The sequence below is a fragment of the Grus americana genome, chromosome 5, assembly GCF_028858705.1.
Source record: "Grus americana isolate bGruAme1 chromosome 5, bGruAme1.mat, whole genome shotgun sequence".
Taxonomy (NCBI): Eukaryota; Metazoa; Chordata; class Aves; order Gruiformes; family Gruidae; genus Grus; species Grus americana.
The window spans coordinates 48,017,347-48,038,902 of NC_072856.1; the positions used below are offsets into that span (position 1 = coordinate 48,017,347).

The following is a 21,556-nucleotide window of genomic DNA, read 5'->3' on the forward strand; positions in this document are numbered from 1 at the left end:
TGAATCATCAGCTAGGGCTCCTAGTACTACTGGGGGTCCACAAGACTAGTTTTTGAGACTCTATTCTTTATTGTTTACTAAGATTTTGATCAAAGACATCCAGACATAATTACTGGAAATTAAAAGGAATGTAACACAAGAGGCAGAGTGTGTAAAGTAAAGCAATGTCAGTGGGCACGCATTCTTAACAGGTATAAAGACTTCCTTGTCATTCATTCATGAATGCTATCTTCAACTTTATGGAGCTTTGCAGGCTAAAAATCTTCAAATGTAATTTACGTTAATATTTTGTATGCTAACAGTATTTCATCAAGCCTTGCAGAAAGCATTACAAAAATACAATTAACACAGCCTTATTGGGAAAGAAGAAATAGTGTCCAGTTTTACAGCTGAGAAAAATTGAAATACAAAGAGAAGTGATTTAACAAAGGATTCACAGCAAATCAGAGTCAGAGTAGGAAAAAGAAAAAAAAAAAAGGAATTTGGCTTATATATTTCCCCATTTTGATAAAAGAATGCACAACAATGAGAGAAAAAAACCCACCTTGGTAGCATTAATAGGTGTAACTGATGTCTGTGTTCCTAAGGTTACAATTTGATCAAATATAAAACATTTAAATCTAAAATGAAGGACCTAGCAGCACATTAGAAACACCTTAGTCAATAGTCCACTGTCAAACAAAATTTTAACTTGTTTTGTGATATACAAAACAAACCTAAAAAAGCATGCTATACAACATATAACTATGTATTACTTAAGTTATAAGCATCCTATATTCTGTGAAAAAACTCATAGACACACATTCCACAGATGAAAGGCCAACATTGCTAAAGAGAATCCTGTGGATAGAACACATAGCATCTCCCTTTAAAATTATATTTACATACATATACATACTATGTTCAAAAAAATGAAAGTGAAGACACTGCATATTACTACTCCTAGTTAAACTAAGAGAAATAACTAAATATCTAAAGAATTACAGTCTTTTGTAATAAAGATTTATCCTGAGATTTTTACTTTCTCTAGTGGAAAACTGAGAGGATTTTGATTTATTAAAATCTAACAAAAACGTTCAATATTTGCAACATGTGGAACACATCTTCACAATACTAAAAGGAGCTTTCTACGTAGAGAATGTAAGGGTTGCGTTAGGAGGAGCGTTGCCAGCAGGTCAAGGGAGGTGATCCTTCCCCTCTAGTCAGCCCTGGTGGGACACATCTGGAGTGCTGGGTCCAGTTCTGGGTTCCCCAGTACAAGAGACACATACTGCAGACAGGCCAGCAAAGGGCAACTAACATTCTTTAAAGGGACTGGAGCACCTCTCCTGTGAGGACAGGCTGAGAGAGCTGGGATTGATGAGCAGGCTCAGGGAGATCTCATTGATGTGTAAAGAAGACGGAGCCAGGCTCTTTTCAGCAGTGCCCAGTGCCAGGACAAGAGGTAATGAGCACAAACTGAAACACAGGAGGCTCCGTCTGAGCACAGGAAACACTTTTTCACTGTGACGGTGACCGAGCACTGGCATAGGTTGCCCAGGGAGGTTGTAGAGTTGTGGTTTCCATCCTTGGAAATATTCAAAAGCCACCTGGACACAGTCCTGGACAACTGGCTCTGGGTGACCCTGCTTGAGCAGGAGGGTTGGACTAGGTGATCTGCAGAGGTCCCCTCCAACCTCAGCCATTTTGTGACTTTGTAATGTATTATATTACTGAAATCACCATTGGAGAAACTATGACATTATTATAACAAGTTGTTATATGTGCACCATGATTATTTGTCCATAAATAAATAAAAACTGTCATCCTGAATGCCAAACAAAAAGCAGTTTTATAAACTTTATAGAGTTACCTACATTTTGTAATCTGTCTCTTACAGGCAATTTAGCAATAAATTCTTAGGCCGGTATTTTTAAAAGTCTTTACAAATACACAATAAGATATTCTTGATTATGCTTACCTGCAAATTTAGTATTCCAAATCTCAATGCAAGTATATACATTTTTGTAACAATGTTATTTTATTACTTACATTAATTTAGTAATTAAGTTCTACAAAATAATGAAGAATATTTTTAATAGAGAGTAATTTAGAAATAATGCTATATAACAGTTTTTGAGGGAGGGGGATTAGATAGGTTACATTAGAAATGTACATATATATGTTTAGTTTGTGGACTTTGTGCGAGTACACAGCCTTAAATGAAATCACTAAATTAGAAAAGTTGTGCAGAATCTTATATATCTATCTATTTCAGCATTTTAGGTTCCCACTCTAAATCCCAGAATTAGCTGGAAAGTGAGAAATAAGTATGAATGGGAGAGAAAGGCAATTGTTAAAAAAAAAAATCATACTCTTAACAGCAAAATAAATTCTTTTACAAGAAAAAAAAATATCAAAATGTTGACAAAAGAAAACGAGAGGTGCTATATTAGCAAAAACTTAAAAGAACAAGTAAAGCACCAAATATAGGGGTCAGAGGATGGATAAGTAGCAGGGTATTCAACATAAGCAATCGATATGTAGGGGGAGAAGACATCAAGGCAGACGGGAGGAGGAAGGTGAGCATCAGGAGAAAAGGAAGAGCTGGCTGCAAGCACCGTCAGGCGGCAGAACGTCCTTGGTGGGAGTGAGCAGAGGAAGGACTTGGGGAACCTTGGGAAAGTTCTCCACCCCCAGCGAAGGGAAGTGACACACTGGCTCGCCGATGAAAGGAAAGGAAAGGGCGAGGCAGGCAGGGCAGCGGATCTCAGACTGCTGCTCCTCTCCCAGCCATTTTTATGAGATCAAAGAATGGCTGCGTTCTGGGAGGACCAGAAGGCCTTTGATGTAATGGTAGTTTTGGCAAGACACTACAGAAGCAAGCCAAGGGGAGAAGAAAGTATTAACTCTTAGATTCAAGAATTCCTAAACATCCATACGTACAAAGTATGAAAATCATTAAATAATCTCAGGAGCTAACAGTAAGATTTACTTATTGATGGAAGACACATTGAGAGAGCAGCCTAAAATGGGTGGTGGCAGTCAGTCGCATAATCTCTCTCTGAAATGCATGGGGCATTGTCACCCTTACAATTCTTCTTTTAAAATGGGTGATAAATCAGAAAACTGATGCAAATTTGAGCCTGCTACTACAGTAGAAGAATCCAATAGCTTTTACATTGTTGAGTGTGTGCAGACAGAAATTTGTTTTACTGGTATTCAAAACCTTACTTTCATGAACATAAAATATGAGTTACAACAAAATACATAAATGTTCACACTGAAAAGGAAATTCATATTAAATAACAATTTTGCAGAATACTTACAGCATTACTGCAGTGAACCTAGATTTATGACATTGTAACAAAAAGTTGAATCATGTCCAGAAAAGTCTGATCCAAGTATTCTAAGCAAGTGGTAACCTCACTTCTGGGTTGTCTATTGAAAGCAGCAAGCTGTCTTATTGATCAAAGGATATAGAATGCATATGTTCACTGGAATAGCTTCAGGACGTGGTTGATTTCAAATTAAATTTCCCAGTCTTTTATGTCAGAGTAGTACTACTAAGGCAGAGGAATCTGACTCGCAGCTTATGCTCACAAAGAACATGATGCAGTTTACAGAAACCCACTAAAGTCACAAGCATGGCATACTAGCAGCATGCACCTACAAAATGCACCCTGATCTCTTTATGAGAATTAGATACACTTCGCATTGTAGCTACATCTGAAAATACAATACAGACTTTTTGTCAAGAAAATCATACACCTTTGTCTATAGATAATATAGAGCCAAATCCTGTACGTTAAAACTAAGCTACATTCAAGAATAAACTAAATCACCTTATTTAAAGAGAAATCGTATTCATTCTGGCAAAACATTGGACGACATAATTGATTACTAATCGGGAAAATTACTTGTTAATAGCTATGTAACAATTAAATTCACTTTATTAAATAGTATTAAAACAACAAAAAAAAAAAGAGTCAAATAAAACACATAATCTCTAAGTACTCAAAACCCCAGTTTTGCCTGTACTTGTTACTCCCCTGGCACTACTCATGAGCTGAAGGATTATTCCAGAATACACCTTGGCTCTTCAGCTCCTTTTATATCCATTAGTGAGTCTGTCTAAGCACCCCTGTTCTTCCTTCTTACCTTCCAGCTTCTGCTCCTGCCCTGTGCACCCTGCTGGAGCAAGAAGCGGTGTACCTATCTACTGAATCATACTGTAGAACTGATCTGATTGAAGAAAAAGAGCAAAAAATCCAAAAGCTTCTTGTGATGGGTACTATTTGTTCTCAGGTTCTTTAAGGGAGTGACCAGACCAGGTGTCATGTCCTGAAGGAGGATGGTAATACAGCACTTTCCTTGGGAGCCAAGTGAGTTGGCTAAAGAAAAAGAAGATCCAAGAAACTGTCGGGTACAGCAGATAAGGATGAGTCATGGGTAGGAGATGGAGGAGAAGGAGCTGACAGGGCTCAGAGACAATGCAAGGGACACCCCCTTGTTTGCTGCAACTCACAAAATCAGAGTTAGATTAAGCTAGGCCTGGAAGGTTTATTCACCCAGGGCTCTGAAAAGAATCGGCTAGGTTCCTGTCACGTTTCTTTCCCAATTTTTGTTTGCCTAAGTTGCCAAGTTCATCACATGGCTACTACAACAATTTTGCTGGCAAGTGCAGGAGGCAGAAATGAGTAGATTGTAGAGAAAGGGAGGAGAGTGGGCTGCCAAATGTAACTCTCGAAATATGTACACGTACACAGTTTTCAGGTCATTGCGTAAACCAGACTGTTTAGATTAAAGTCTGAATCTGAAGATTTGAAAAATGCACTTAATGTTAGATGTACATGTCTTTTCTGTTGTTGAAAAAGGCATGTATAGGGTAGAAACAAATTAAAGTGGCTGCAAGAGGCTTTACCCTTGTAAATGTCAAGATAGTTCTGCACTAAATTTCATATATTCCTATGCAGAGCAATTTCTTCCCAATTGAATAAGAAGTAAGAAGGCAGAATAAGAAAGCAGAATAAGCAAGCTGTGGAAGAAAATGCAGATGAGATTCCTAACCAAGCCATCCCACAGTCTCACAGTTTAAAAACAGCTCTGGAGAGTTAATGCTTTACTATGCATTTTGTATAGCTTGTGTATGTGTGTGTTCTGGCGTTTTCCACTCTTGCCCCTTTTTGTATCTTGCATTTCGTGAATCTCATGAACTGCCACCTTTCTGACAAAATTCTCCCAAGAAAAATGCTTTTTCTACACAACTTAAACATTTTTTTTTTGCTAAGGATTCTGTTTGAATTTGAATTTAATACCTTATGTCTCCATTCCATTTCCATTCTCTATAATCTGAATCAAGTAACAAAATATGTGACTGGTTGTACTTTTTTGATGTTGTGCTCTGAGCACTCCAGTAACAGATGATAAGAAAATTATACAAATATAGGAGTACCATAACTATTATATACTTATTGTTATAAATGCTGCATAGATATACAGCTATGTAGACATACACACTATAAAGGTAAGGATTCTTAAGGATCCCTTAAACGGCAAGCCTTATTCATTCTTTTGCTCAAGGGCTTTTCTATCATAGCTCATCCTGACACATTCAGACCATGTAAGAATTACTCTGTATGTATTTTCTTTTCAAGACCAGTGAAGGGCAGGATGAGAGAGAGACAAGACTATCATCCTTAGAACTGAAATAGAGATATAAAGATCAAACCCACTTACTACTTTAAAGTATTCACTATCAGCTATCTAACATCCGACTTTTGAGTATACTTGGCAATATATATAGCCAGAGCTCCCATTGAATTTAGCTATTACTAAAACTAAGCATTTCTGAAAATCAGGCCTCAAAATTCACCAAGTCAGATACTCAGAAAATGAGGAACACAAAGTAATTAACAGTCTGTGAAAAATTTAGTTTAAGTGATTTGCCTGACATCATACAGGAACTTTATGGCAAAAGTAAAACGAGTGCCTTGGGAGCATTCGACAGCCTTAGCGATGACCATACTTCTCTTGCCTGCAGTCTCAGGGTTTAACATTACACATCTTCCAATGTCAGCAATAACAAAAGCAGTGATTGTTTCAAGCTCTAGGATTTAGCATCACGAATTTGCATTCAGGTGCTACCTCCCAACTTAAACTACGAAAGAAAATTGTCTTTTACTGATGATATTAATCTTCTTCCTCTTCTTTCTCAACAACAACTTACAAATATTCCCTTTTAAAGCAGAATAGATTAATAGTATAAAAAGTAGAAAGGCTCCAGAAAAAAAGAGAAACAAACATTGTCACAAAATATGGATTGAATTTGCATGACGTTGTGCTATTTGCAAGCAATTACCCTCTGCCTGTGTCAAAAAGTCTAGGGGAGCAGAAAGGACAAAGCGTTTGCAGGCAGTTTAATTCATGGTTCGTGAGAAACGGATGGCAGTGGATACATGCCTGACTGGTTGTCATGTAAGCAAACCATGAATAAGAGATGCTTCTGAACAGAACTAATGTCCTGGCAACACTTTACACTCACACGGCGCTATGTGAAGTGCCAGGACACTGAATTTGAGCATTAGCTCCCTACTGCCACAAGGCAGGAGTTCCAACACTGCATTCTGATTTACAAAGGGCCTTTTATGTGTGAATGCAAGCTTTTTTTCATGTATTGAATATATTTTAAATATTTTTTTGAAGTCGGAAGCTGTTTTCAGAGATTCACAGACAATCGGGAAAGATAAAACAATAATTTGCACAAGCAAATTTTAAAAGTTTGTATTTACACCCTTGATATTGTCTCAGTACTGGTTTCTTTAGGTGAAATTTTCTGGATTTACAATGAAAAGAAACTACAGACCTGACACATACTGTTGGGTTGATGTCTTATTGGACATTCATACATAAGAGGAAAGAAGCATGCTTCAGAAATGCTAGGGAGAGCTGAGACCCACCCCAGCTATTCCATCTGATAGACATCTGGATAATCCAGCTGCATCCATGGCATGTACATGCATGAAAGCTTTTGTCTTTCCAGCTTAATATCTTATTCAATGAAATTAATCATTAAAATGGTATTCCTTCATGCTTTTAGTTGCAGTGTTGATGTAGGCAGATGAACTGATTCTGCCTGCATCTCCCAGCGTAAACGTGTAAGAAGCACACGTAACAGTCACTGAAATTATTAGATCTATCACACGGACCTCGACCATTTATAAGTGTTAGCAGTAGAAAAATAACATCCTTTGTATGGCTTAAACCTACGACATTTCTCTTCCCAGGAATGGGATGAGGATTGAACCGTACAGAAAAACTACATTACACTGTATTTCATATAACCAGTGCTCAAATACTGTAGTAAAAACCTACACAAAAAAGTACAGTGTAAAATTATCACATCTTCTCTTAAAAGTAAAATGACAGGCAAAAACTCAGAATTGCAACCTTTTTTTTTTAAATACATAAAAATAATATTTTTCATAATTTAGAAAAATTATCAGCAATGTCATTGTGATTGTTTTGGAAATGAATTTAAGAAACTTACCGCTTCTAAGGCCATAATACGTTCCTAAAAATAAAGTACAAGATGCCATTAGAAAGTAAAGAATATAAATGCAATGCATGTTGAACAACGATGAGAAGGATTCATTTTGGTTTTTTGCTAGTCATATGTATGGTATTTTGTAAAAGTCTCACTGAATAGGAACTGCTGTACTTAACTGGACCTCTGACCCATTTATCATACTATCTCGCTTAGAAATTTGTTCCAAAGAAAAGAAACTCCCTAGGAAGAAGGTAAGAAAGAATTCAAAAAAATTTACTCCGTGATATATTTTTTTCAAATAGTACTATTAGATTTCCAATACTGTTGATTTTACTCTTACGTATCCCAAAGTTTGATTTCTTTTTTTGATCATCTGTGACTGTAAATCATGTAAAAGCATGCTTTGGGGTTCATGTCATGTTAGCATCTGGCTTAGTTTTCTCTTAGGCATTTCCTTAGAAAACTAAAAAGTAAATTCCATATCATTATTCTGTTATCCCAAAATAACTCTGAAGAATGTTTTATTAATAAAAAGATGACGTTACTCAAAGTCTAATGCCAGATGAAAATAAAATGCAGATAAAATCAGCTTGTGCCCATTTTAATCCAGCACAAAATATAGAGAACCCAGAATTTATAAATTTACTGTATGTCAGTTTCCAGTTAAAAATATCTTTAAGTAAAAATATTAAGCTAGTAAAATCAAGATCATGTACTCTGGCACTATGTCCTGACTAGGTATGAAATTTTAAGTAATCTGAGAAAACTCACATTCAAGTGCTTAGGTAAACCCACATTTACAGTACCTGACCATTAAGACATTACAGGAACCCTTCCCTTGCTCAAATATTACCTTTGTGAAAGTATGGGAGAGGATTTTTTTTCTTTCTGAGTAGATTAGGCTAAGAATCCTTATACATTTTCGTGTTCTATCCCTCCCTGACAGGTAAAAAATATTGTAATAATCTGGATTTATTCCTGCAGCATCCAAAGCCAGTTAGACAAGTCTGAACTCACTTCACTATTTTGGAAGCAACAGGTACAACAACAATTTCTTAGACCAATGGAAGAATTTGGGAGCCAGAAACAGTTCTTGCCATTTGCAGGAATGTGAAAGTATTTTTCTTTTTTCTAAGACCAGGTGGAAATGAGTTACAAGGACTCTTCTGGAGTTATTACCATCTTAAAACAATTTAAAATAATGGTTATGTTTACTAACTGAACAAGTGTACATATTTGTGTAAAAACAGTATTTACATATTGTGTATTTATGTATTCGTGTAAAACCAGTGTCCCTTGGAGTACTAAAGGGCTAACATTTATCTTTTGAAGAAAAACCTCAGTTCACCCTAGTGAAATGTTTAAAGCTCATTCACTGAATGATGTTTGGGGTGCAAATGATGTTAGTTTTCATCAGCCGCTTACAATAGTTGCACTTTTGATTATAATTCCAAACCATAGGCACAAAGTAAGACAATATACTATAGGAAAAACAACTGTATCAAGTAAGGCTGGGGAAAAAAAAAAACCCAAAACAATCCGCATCTGGAAAAGACTAATTGGTTTTGAAGATGTACAAAAAAACCAAGCAAGACTGTTCAGGAAAGCATTTACAAGGAAATATCTAAAGGGAAGACAGGAATGCACACATAAATGAGTTGTATCAAAATACAACTATGTAAAAAATAAAAGCTAACGTTGCCAGTAGTGGATGCCACTAACCTGGTTGATGTTAAAACTGCATACACAGTGGTTTGAAACTCCATGTGCATAAACCGATGATAAATAATAAAACAAACATACAGAGAGAAAACAAAATGCACTCCTCATCACTTTGAGTTACAAGATTCCTTCAAAGTAGCAGGTTTAAAAAAAAAGGCAAAAAATATAAACTTTTTTTTTTTTTTAAACAAAATTGAGGATGATCTTATCCCTAAGAGCTGGGAATCAAAAAACCCAGATACATGTCTCAGATTTCCTATAGATTTATTTCACCTACATTTTAGTTGCTTATCAGTAAAACTAGGATAATATGAGGTTCTAGAATACTCAACTTTGACTTGTCTATTAAGAAATGTTTGCTCAGTGCCCATCACAATGCATGGTAGCTGGGGATTTCAACTACAATTTTGCATAAAAGTTTACTGAATTACACTAAAATTTTTGCTCAGAAAAGGTGGTGTGTTAAATACTAAAGTCTTTATTCTTTCTTGGAAGCAAGTCTGATACATACAGACTGAGTATTTCAGCACATTGGAACAAACTTACGACAAAAAATATTATGTGAAAAACTCAAAAATATTTGAGATGCTTATTCCTCCATAAAATTGCAGTGGCTGTTACAAACACTCATATTTATTTAAAAATTCTGCAACAAAACCTAAACTCATTACTATAAAAAAGATGGTATTTACAGATCTCAAATATTTGTGGTGATAGTGAACAACAATTCAGATAAAAATTTCTATAGTTAAAAAGGACTACTTTGAAAAAAAAGGTCTTAGAGTGAGTGTATTAGTCGGATGATTCCAATGGTAGAATAAATGGTGTTTTCAAAATGACTCATGTATCTAGCATGATCTAGTTGCCAAATTCTAAAAACTGAATAAACTTTTACAAACTCAGCAGATAATTTTCTGAAGACTAGCATGCAATGTATTAGGAAATTTTCCATGGGTAATTTATACAGTGCCAATATAGTTATATTTTAAAATTAAGATTCTGTATTTTATACTTTTTTTTAAATTTATATTAGCATGTCACTAATTCCAAAGCACATGAAAACAGATTGCAATTGTTTTCCCAGAGAACACACAGTTGAATATTGCAATTATCATGCATAGCATATTATTTGCATGAATGCAAGCTTTTGTACCATGGAACAGTTTTCACAAAAGGGAAAGTGAAAACCTTATAATCAGAACCTTTTTTCTTCCAACGAAGTAAAGAAAGAAGCGAGGCTATATTCTTGGAGTGGCTGTCAGAGAGAATGTAGACAGTGATCTAGACTCCTCACAAGTTAAAAATTGTATTATGATGAGTATTAGTGCGCATGCAACAACAGAGAGCAAGCACATGTGTAATGAGAACATAGATAGTATCTAAAACATATATAAACTCTCATATATAGCTATATAAACTAATATATAAATATAAATTTAATGTATAACATCGAAACTCTAGTCAAAAGTATGCAACAAGTTCAAAATGAAAAATCAAGAATATAGTGATGTCACCCAAAGGGTCAGCCTCCTAGCTCCCAAAACACCCTGTATCAAAGAACCGCATATATTACATACAGTTTCCATCCTGACATATAAGAGTCAGGTTCACATAGAAAGATGTACCTATAAAGATTCCCACTATTCTTAAGTATTATTTTGTCTTTCTCATGCTAGTTGCAGTCCAACATATTCCTGACTAGAGGAACACATGAAAACTACTAGCCCAATATATCCAGGAACAATCCTCATAAAACTGCTTTTTTTCTTTCTGTCCTTTGTGGTTTTCAGCTGATGGCATTGTAGAAGCACTAATTGTACTTCATTCAAATTATTTTTAACAAAAGGTGCTCTTTGTCTTCATTCAAAAAACTGAGCAAACTAAAAGCATAATAAAACATACATCCTTAGCTCGGGGGAATATTCTTGTTACTTGATGCAGAGACATGGCAAAGAACCTCATGGTATCCCCAGCCATCCTTTGCCCACAGAAATACACTGATTTCGGACAGAAGATTACATCATGTCTCTAGCTTTTCTAAGACTACAGTCAGCGTTCACAGCTTAAGTAACAAGAAAAAGCTCCTTCAGCCATGATAACCTGACTGCTTTCAATTGTCTGTCCATAGTTCTAAAACTTTACAATCTTTCTGGCCGCCTGTTTTCTGAACGTGCTTTACACATATGGTCTGTTTAGAATGCAAACAAAATGCATCAAGGATTGACTTACTACTTAGAATTCTCTGTATAGATAAGATACTTTTCAAAACAGAACCCCAGGAATTGTAGACAAAAAAATAATAACAATCAACACGACCTATTGTCCACTGAACCAAGGCCTAACTGAGTAGGACCTAATACTAGGGGAATCCTATCCAAGGACTGTAGGCCTTGGGAGCAAAGAGTACTATTTTATTTGCTAGTGGTCCTTAATTGGACAAACAATTACCTTCTAGCAATCTACTTCAATGAAAGCATTCATACATTAGCCAACTATACACATGCTTTGCCGAACTGGGGCAGAAGAAACAAATATTCCATGTCAGCCAGTTAACAAAAGGATAAAAGTGCCAGTTTCAGCTCTGGGAAATGCCATAAAGAAACTCTCAATTTCTTCTTACTTCCTATGCTTTATATATTGAGATGCAACATCTTGGGGAGGTCCAGTCATGATTTCATGAGTTGGTTTTTACAACTGTTTGCTAGAAAAGTTGTACATACTCAGCCATTGCAAGTTTAGCATACAACATTACAAGAACAGGGGATCCCAGACTGGGAACATTTTGAAAACTATTGACTAAAATGGACATAATACTATCTAGACAAATAATAGATGTTTTTGCCGAGTACCTTGTGAAAGCATAGGCATCTGAAGGAGTAAAAAACTGCTATCAAGCATTTGAATACAAAAATAGCAATCAGAGCAGTACAAGTCACACCCTTAACCAGAACCACCAGTTAGGGAAGGGCATAAAGCAATTTGATCAGAAACTTGACAGACCATCAGAAATACAGGCAAGTACATATATGCACAGGAGACACTAGTATGATGCAATTGTCTTTAGTATAAAATTACTCCGTTACTCCTCACTCAATCAGAAGTAACATCATTAGAACAATTTGTCAACTACAGAGCTTCACATGAAAGCAGATGCAGAATTGCTTCACATGAAAGGAGATCGTTTTACATTGATGTAACTAGATATGCACCTGTGTAAACTGCTTGCGCAGACAAGCTCTCAGCCTTGTTGAACTTGAGCTGCCAGAAAGCTAGGCCAAGATTTTTGTTTGAACAGGAAACAGCTGGGTTGGTGTGTTGTGTAACTTTTGGGTCTTGCAACTTGTCTCTTCTTACTGTTTCTACACTAACGCTTTGATAGTTCTAGCCCTCAAAATGCCTTCTATTTATTATATGAGAAGAGAAGGCTTATCTTCAAACAAACGCCTATGGTCAAAACTCAGCTCAATACATAATTTAATTTTCCTTAACAGCCTTATCCTCATTAATTCCCCCATGAATATCCTGCTTCCAGTACACCTATAGAATGCTGCTTCATTGATACACTCTTCATATTGCATCTCAACTTTTTTATTTTCCTGTTGAATATTGTTTGCTGTAATTTGTTGTTAAAAATTTCTTTTTTTCCTTCTGTATTCTGAAGAATACATACCCTACCCTCCCTAGTAACCTCCCAAGCCTCACAATTTAGACATTCCAGCTTGGTTTTGCTTTCCTAGCCATTTTCATTTCAAAGGAGTATGTTTTCTTTGACTGTAATGCTTAAAGACTATTCCAAAGCTGAGCCTAGGGTAAATCTTACTTTCTAAGCACAAATTTAAAGTGCTTAGCTCAAGCGGCTTTACTGCTAGATGCGATACAATGAGGATTTACTATATTGTATCAAGTCCTAGCATATCTCAGCTGGTCCCTTCTTCCTCAGGAAGGTGATTATGGACATTTAATGTTTCAGAGATTTAAAATACTTAAAATCTTTTACTTTCAGTTTTATTTGGTGATACAGAAGAAAGCCACGCAGCCCAGAAAATCTAACCCAACCAATGAAGTAGAATATAAAGCATTTTTGCAGTTGTAAATGCAGATTTGCACTGCCCCTATTCACATACGGTTTCAGTGAAGCCAGCAGAATAACATAAGAGAACAACTCAGCATATAGTGTGACTTATAAGCAGCATTCTTTTCACCGATGCACTAGATTTATTGACTCATAGGAGAATGCTGACTACTTTAGTCTTCTCTAATGTGCAACTGAATTGGTGGGCAGAAAGTCAGCAGTGAGTATTACTAGCTATCAGGTCTGTATTTAGCTGCACGTTTCCAAAGCTAAATTTAAGATATAAGGGAGTTCAGAAAATCGTAATGTTGTAATACAATTTAGTAATTTCAAGGCTGACAAAAAGCTTAGCTAGTTAATTAAATAGAAAGTATACCTGTAGAGCTCCCATTTCTTCATCTCTTCTGAGGGTTTTCTCTAGTAGCTCTGTAAAATGAAAAATGGAACTTGTAAATTCAACTTCCTGTCTCATGGCCTGACAGAAAAAGCACTGTGTAAAACAGTGAAGTGAGGCTTCTGTTTTACATTCCTTTTCAGCTGATTAAACGAATTGATGAAATGTGTCAGTGATATGATTGTTCCCAAGCATGGGCTGTTGAGGTGACTGAAAAACAGCCACAAGAAGACAGTTTGATGAGGGGGGAGGAAGCATTCAAATTCAGAGAAAAACTTGCTTATGCTTAAATCAATCCATTTTTAGATTGAAAAAAATCAGAGAGATTCACTCTGAAAACTGATTAAAACACAAGTAGATCATCACAGCTATGTATTATAATGTGAAAAGTTACTCTAGGTTACATTTTTAACAACCAAGCAACATCCCCTGGGGAAACAAGTGAGACAGTTTTTACTATTATCACATTAATTACCTTCTCTCACTAAAATGGAAGAATTTGGATAACGGAAATAGCCAGTTCACTGTAACAAACACATTAAGTTTTTTATAGTCTTTACACCGTAAAATCCTAATATCTTATATTCACTTGTGTGACAACTATATACATTAGCACATACATGCATATATGTAACATTTCATGTTAGAAATTAATTTCTATTTGAATTCTGTAGGATATGTCATGAGTTGCTTTTCATTTTATTTCATTCACATTTTTATGATTATAATTATGGTTTTGATCAATTGCATCATATTTAGGATTCTGGGAAACCTTCAAGTTATAACCTCATGGAGAGCAGGAAAAACAACATGCTGCAGGCTTACTACTATTTTAACTATCAGAAGTTCACTCATGAATTTTGCATTGTAAGAGCCCTGCTTTAACCAAGCCAGAGACCAACTTTGAATCAAGATATGCTCCGGTTTGCTAGCAATTAGGAGAGTTATGAGATTATGAAATTGCCTTGACAACCTCATAGGACTGAATTCTGACTGTTAATTCCCTCAGCATCCAAGTACAGAACAGCTAACTGAAAGTACCTGTGTATACTTCCTTAAGAAATAAAGATTACTGATAAATACATAGTTCGGTTATTAAAGATTAGCTTCAATGTTTTACAATAGAAACTACTTAAAATATTCCACTGACATGAATTTGCCTTCTTTCCTTTATTTCTCTTTTACTTTTCTTTCCCCTTTCTCTGGTTATGAAGCCTCCTTGCGAGCACCCTAACCTGCTACCTCCTTTCTCATAGTTCATTATCCATTTCTGCTTGCATGTAGACTGAGACTTATTTTCAGGCACCAGTCCTTTAAAAGCGATATAGATAACATGTACAAACTTTTAGTTATTTCTTTCACAAGCAGAGAGATTGAATTGCTTTTCTTTATTTTAAATGCTTTGAGTTGGAAGGGATCATCTAGTTCCAACCACCCTGCCACGGGCAGGGACACCCTCCACTAGACCAGGTTGCCCAAAGCCCCATCCAACCTGGCCTTGAACACTTCCAGGGAGGGGGCATCCACTTCTTCCTAGCTTCTAAGCAGATTTCTCAAATCCTTTCTTAAAATTAATAAAATGACTGTTTCTTCACTTTCTTTTGGCACATTCATGTTTTTCTGGATTATTCTTTGGTATGCGTTCCAGTACAGTGACTCAACTGCCATATAAATTACTGTAGCTAAATGTGCTGCCATCAACATTAGTTAGTGTGAGAATTTGGTTTTGGAAAGTGGCTGCCCTGCATGTTTTCTTTGGGTATATTCCAGTATTGTAACTGAGTTGGTAAAAATTTGTATTGTAATACTAGCTTTTAAAAAAAATGAGGAGGGAGGGAGGAATAAGTCTATGAGAAAGGGATGGGAATGAAAAATTCTTCCCCATGTTCCATATGACTAAAAAGAGATTCTTATACTTCACTTTGCTTTATTTTCATTCTAATGCAGTATGTGAGCTTCTGTTGTACAGACATAATTGTTCTAAGTGAAAAGGATATTAATACAAGGTTCTTTTTATTAGGCCTTTACAAGGCCTTTTATAAATGTAAGGTAAGTTGAGCTAATTTCTGCTAACAGTCTCTAGATTTGAAAGTTCTGCATCTGAAATTAGGGGTATCTAGAATCCATTTACTTTATGGTACCAGTGCCTAAATTGGCTGTCCTGCAGGATGCTTCATCAAACTCTGTCCCCAGAAGGGCAGGGAGGTATTGAAGTGGTGTTATTTAACTGACTTTACAGAGTAATCCTTTATGACCATATATTTGAGAATCAAGTTCTGCATTTAAACTGATGATTCCATTTAGTACTCCATCTAAAATAATAGCATTTCTCCAAAGCTAAAGCAAAAATTAAAAAAAAAAAAGCAAAACATATTAAACAGCTATGCAAAAATTCCCATAAAAATACAGCATATTGTATCATTCTTTTAAACATTGTTATTTATAAGGACAAATTATCTTTGCTTGCTTCATCTGAAAAGTTCTGTTGATTTTTTTTTTTTACAATTTGTAAAAGACTTCCCATACTTAAGGAAGTTGCACAGTGGCATGAGTTTCTACATTTGCGAACAATCCTGCTATGATCACCTTTCAAGGCCTAATGTAACCACAGGGTCCTTGTTTTTTTTCAAAGCAATATATAATTATTCTCACGGGGCGCAGAACACATTAATTTATAGATTGTTCAGAAGAATCAGCATTAATGAAAAAGAATTACAAAGGCACCTTCAGGCATTGAAGGTTCTTCCCACAAGATGAATAATACATGGAAAAAGACAACAAGAGAAATTACTTGTAGAAATAAAGATATTCATCAACATACTTCCTTTTTTTTATTTTTAGCTCAATATGAAGTTTGTAATCCTTTAATGAGCTACAAGCTAAAACTACTAAAAAATTCAAATGTTTCAGTTGTTTAATACTGCTCAAAATCAACAGCAAGTTAAGGATAATGTCTGCAAAATTAGGGATCATACTTTTGTGTAGTTTTACAAAAATAATTTATTTACAGTTGTTAAACTCCTAATCATCTAAGGCTTATATCCCATTTAGCTATGCGTCAGTGAACACCAACTGAGTGTCCCTGCAGTTATACCACAGTGGCTTAGATTTATCTGATCGAACTTCCAGGAAATATACAAGTTATGACTTAAAACATTCCATAGGAATCATTATCTTTTGCAGTTTGCCTGACACTGAAACAACGTAGTAACCTGGAGATAAAGATTTTATATTCCATCATAACTCTCCGATAAGTGAGGAAAAGTGAGGTATGCAGTTATTCAGACAGACTTTTGTCACACCCCCACACCCCCACCCCACCCCCCGTTGTAATTTTCACTGCTGGTGAAAAGTACTAGAAAATAGATTTATAAGCAGATATTTATTGATTGGAATGAGTGAAATACAACTGCACTATTTTATTTATCCTAGCTGATCCATTAATGTGCCAATAGCTAAGTCTAGAATGTTAAAAAGCAGTTCAACTCCTTTACCTCTGTGCTGGGAGTAACAAAGCTGGGAAACAGGACATTGGCTTTATATTACCTGGAGCAAGCAACTTCCCGAAAACCTGAATTAAAAATCACAGATTTATTTCAGAAATAACACTGAACAGCCTTCATTCATTATTACGTAGGAACTGGATTTTAAACACTGCACGACCTCCCATTTTAAGAAACTGAAGATAGTGATAGAACACATTCTGCTTTGCATTCTTTGTGAAGACTGAAGTGCCAGAGAAAAGTCAACAAATTGGATTGATACCAGATTTGTATGTTCACCACTAAGAATTTAAATTTGGTACCTGCTAATCCACAAGTTGTTCTAGCAAAGAGGAATACACAAATACAGAACTGTAAACAAAATCAGTTCTTATAGTCGCAGATATCTAGTCATATTGTCAAAACCTATAAAGTACGATTCAGATTACTCTGAAGCTGGTATTTGCACTTCAATTCAGTTCTGCATACATAGCTAATATGCTGTAAACTATCCAAGATATCTGCAAGCTGCTGGCAGATCTGACTCAAGACTCTCACCCCTCTGAAGCAGCTGCAGATCACACAGGAAACTATATAGCAACTCATAGAGCACACAAAATACTGCTACTATGTGGCATTAGAACAAGAAATCCAGGTTATTACCAGAAAAGAATGGCAGTTTGGAGAAAAGCGTCAATGTATTTTTTGCATCATCAAGCTAAGAAGAGTTCTTCTCCAAAACATAAGTCAGAGCTTTCAGTTTTACATTAGCAAAACTATTTTTGATTTCCCAAAGTTTGCAACCCTAGAAATTTAGGTTTTATGTTACACAAATATATGGCACACTCTTGGGAAATCACTTAATTAGACACCCTGATGATTTTATCTTTACATTTGCTTTGGTCAAAAATTACAGTATATTTATTTCAAGTCTTTTCTATCATTCTCACTTCAAATGCACATCCCATGGCTTTCAATCATCGTTTGGATATGTTTCCCACAAAGCTGCTGAACAAATCCTGCAGCATTCCTGTAGATGCGCAAGTCAGCCAAGCAGGTTTTCATCAAGTCTGGAGGGATTTTCAAGCAGCTGAATAAACCAGTTTCTCTCAGCTAGAAACTACTTATCTTGTACATGCCTACACAGCAAAGCTTACTCACATATTATACCACTTACAAGTTTTTTCCTTCACACAATGAATGTGATGTGAAGGCACTATTTTTTTTTTGGGGGGGGGGGGTGTCAATTAAGCCATTTCCAGTTTAAGCAAAATGTTTCAGAATAGATATATTCAATGGCTAATAGAGACAGAACAACTGCAATTTCACCCTGTGCTTGTGTTAGTATGATGCTGGTGAATGGCCTCCCAGTATTGTGACAACAGTCACGGTCCAGAAACAATACTAAAAAGACATTTCAATGAGGCTGGACCTTTGTACAGTCAAGCTAGACACCACAAATCACCCTGGCACTAAGACAACTGAGATTTAAAACAGTACCAGGATTCGCTTCAAACTACTCTTATTGAAACAGTACCTGCCATGCATGTAGGCCATTAAGGGAATTTCTGCATAAACATGTTGTTATCTTAAAAGAGCTCTAGAAAATAGATATTTCTTAGAACCTTAAATTTTGCTCATGTAGAACAAGGCCCACTAATTGTAAGCATTTCGGAATGTGTTTATGTAATCCCGAGCAAGACTCAAATAAATAAATAAATCTCTGAAGTTAAAGGCTATATTGTTTGACTTGAATACAACATACAGTATCTCTAAGATATAGAATATTTCTATCCTGCTAGTTTGATCCCCATCACATTCATAGGTTTAGTGAATGAAGATAAAGCAGGGAGAAATCTCAAAAGTTATTATTTTTTTGGAATTGTATTCAGATGGTTAATAGTTTTCATTTAATAGTTTTCATGGCCAAACTCAAAGGTCACTGCTTCTTTTTGGTTTGTTTTAGCTTCTGCTGAACATAAAAAGTCTCAAGTGATTTTTAATACTGATTCGAACTTTCTAGTCCATTAGCAAACTGTTATATTAACGTTGAGTACATTCCACTGTCTTTAAAGATTATAGTTTAGTTACCACCACTGCAATCAATGCAGTGCTCATCACCACCAAGAATCAAACAGCTGTTTCTGTAGCTAAATCAATATTTTTCTCACCCACACGTAAAAAGACCTCCAAACTCAAAAGAATACCATTTAAAAAAGGGATTCCCTTTTGCCATATTCTTTGCTTTTATAAATTCTAGCAATTTAGTAGCTTCGGTAGTCTTCAGTAATATAGTCAATATTTCAAAAGAATAAACTTTACACAAAACCTTGAAGTTTTTTTAATGAATCCAATCTTTTGATATCTTTTAGGTATACACTTTTATTTTTACTGTGGAACTTCAAAGCAGATTCTTAAACCTACAGTGGTGCTTTTGTTTGCATTAACCTGAAGCAGCACCCACAATCATAACAGAGAATAGAAAAAAGGCATCTGTTGCTAAGAGAGAAGGAAACAGTTCACTGTTCAGATTCCCTAAGAGACTTACTGCTATGCAGGAAACAGAACATACTGTGTTTTCTTTCTATTCCCTGAAGCTTAGGCAGTTTTGGTATTTTTTAGCACAACTTTTAAATGTTCACATTTCAGTGCTGGCCTGGTCTATATTTCCTTATTGTGAAGAAGCTAATTGCTTTTGGGAAAGAAAAGGATAACATATAGAAGGGAAATGTAACCATTCGGGGGGTGTGAGGGACAAGAGAGAAGTGCAACTTAAGATTCTCAGATAATTTTCTATTCAAGTCATACTTGTACTCATGACTTTTATGAGACTTTTAGGATTAGTGGTATCTTACTGGGTCAGGCTTAAAATCACTCAGCCTATATCCCACTTGAGAGAGTAAGCACAAGTGGATATTAAGACAGGAAGATAAAAAAAGGTAATGTTATTTACTCCAATGGCAGCTTCCAGCAACGAGCAGCTGAGAGAACACCTAAGGAGAAGGCCCGCATCTGGGCCATCCACATTCTGTCTGACCGCCACGAACTTGACTATTTCTTCATTGAACCTGTTTGTTGTTTTGGATGTCAGAACATTTTGCAACAATGAGTTTCTATAACTGAAGTATGTACTGTGTAAAAAAAGTGCTTCCTTTGGTTTTAAACATGATGCCTGGACTGTCATAGACTTTACATGTATAAATTTTGCCTCTAATTTACTTCCTTCAATAATTCTTCCTTATGGTTCACACCATTATTTCTCTGTTTTTATTTCCTTTTCACTTTGATTCATATTTGATGCAGATACTCAAAAGCGAACTATCTCCCACACTTCATATAGGAAACCTATTCCAACTTTTCATTTGTCCTAAGAAGCTGTACTAAATTCTCCTCATCAGCTCTGTAACCCCTCTGTACCTACTATTACCTGAAATATTACAGCGTCTGCCTTACATATCCACTCTTGTACTTTTGAATTCAGTGTATGTATTTCACATACACAGTTTAAGTATAGAAGATACTGTGCTGAGTTGCTGCAACCCCTTCTACAGTCCAAATATGCTTGCATTAGAATAGTTTGAATATGAGATTAAATACATTCAGAAAACTATACTACAAGTTTACCAAACAAAAAATTATAGGTTCCAATGTGCTGTTTACATGTTTTTAAAACAGGCCTTTATCAAAAGAATGAGATTTTTTTTTTCCCTAATGCTTACGTATGACTTTTTAGTTCTATTCCTGGCTCTGCCACTCAAGTTAGTATCTTCCTGGGAAATTTTCTGTGCTTCATTTAAAAATGGCTAAAGAAAACATTTCCCTATCTGCACATAGCTGATGTGAGACTTAAAGTGTACTGAAATCCACGCAAAAGATATTCTTATGAATGCAAAAGGTGAAAACAGCACAAAATTTCATTATGTCTTATTAATTGTCTGACTTATTAGCTGGAAGAGAGAAGTTAAACTATGTCCACCATATTTATTTTGGACCATATTGATTCTCAGTTGAAAGCTACTGTAGGAGCAGCAAGGAGGAGGATTGTGTATATATATGCAGCTAACATATCGTGAAGAACAGCTACAACTACTCAATTCATTATGTTCCTTTGAATGACTCTTGTGTACCAGCAAACATGCTGTAGCGGATTCCAAACAGCTCCTGAGGGACCTTAAGGTTTCTAGTTAAATAATGACTGAAGAACAACTTCCCAAAGGAAGCATCACTTCCTAGATGCTGTAGTAAGTTTCAGTAAGAAACACTTAGTGACACAGACATATCAGAAGGCTAACTTTGAAGTGATAAAATAAAAATGTTGTCTTATCCTGAATCAAAGATGGCACCATTATGAAAATGTG

The 21,556-nt window shown here is 35.7% G+C and overlaps 1 protein-coding gene across 1 annotated transcript in view; it reads right to left on the reverse strand.

Moving 5' to 3' along the window:
* Positions 1-21,556, reverse strand: part of CEP128 (centrosomal protein 128) — a 133,277-nt gene that overhangs the window by 21,121 nt on the left and 90,600 nt on the right. Inside the window, exons 19-20 of the mRNA XM_054826374.1 lie at positions 13,699-13,748; positions 7,529-7,552 (exon numbers count right to left, since the gene is read on the reverse strand). Of these exons, the coding sequence (XP_054682349.1) occupies positions 7,529-7,552; positions 13,699-13,748 (74 nt within the window). The remainder of the gene's footprint in view (positions 1-7,528; positions 7,553-13,698; positions 13,749-21,556) is intronic.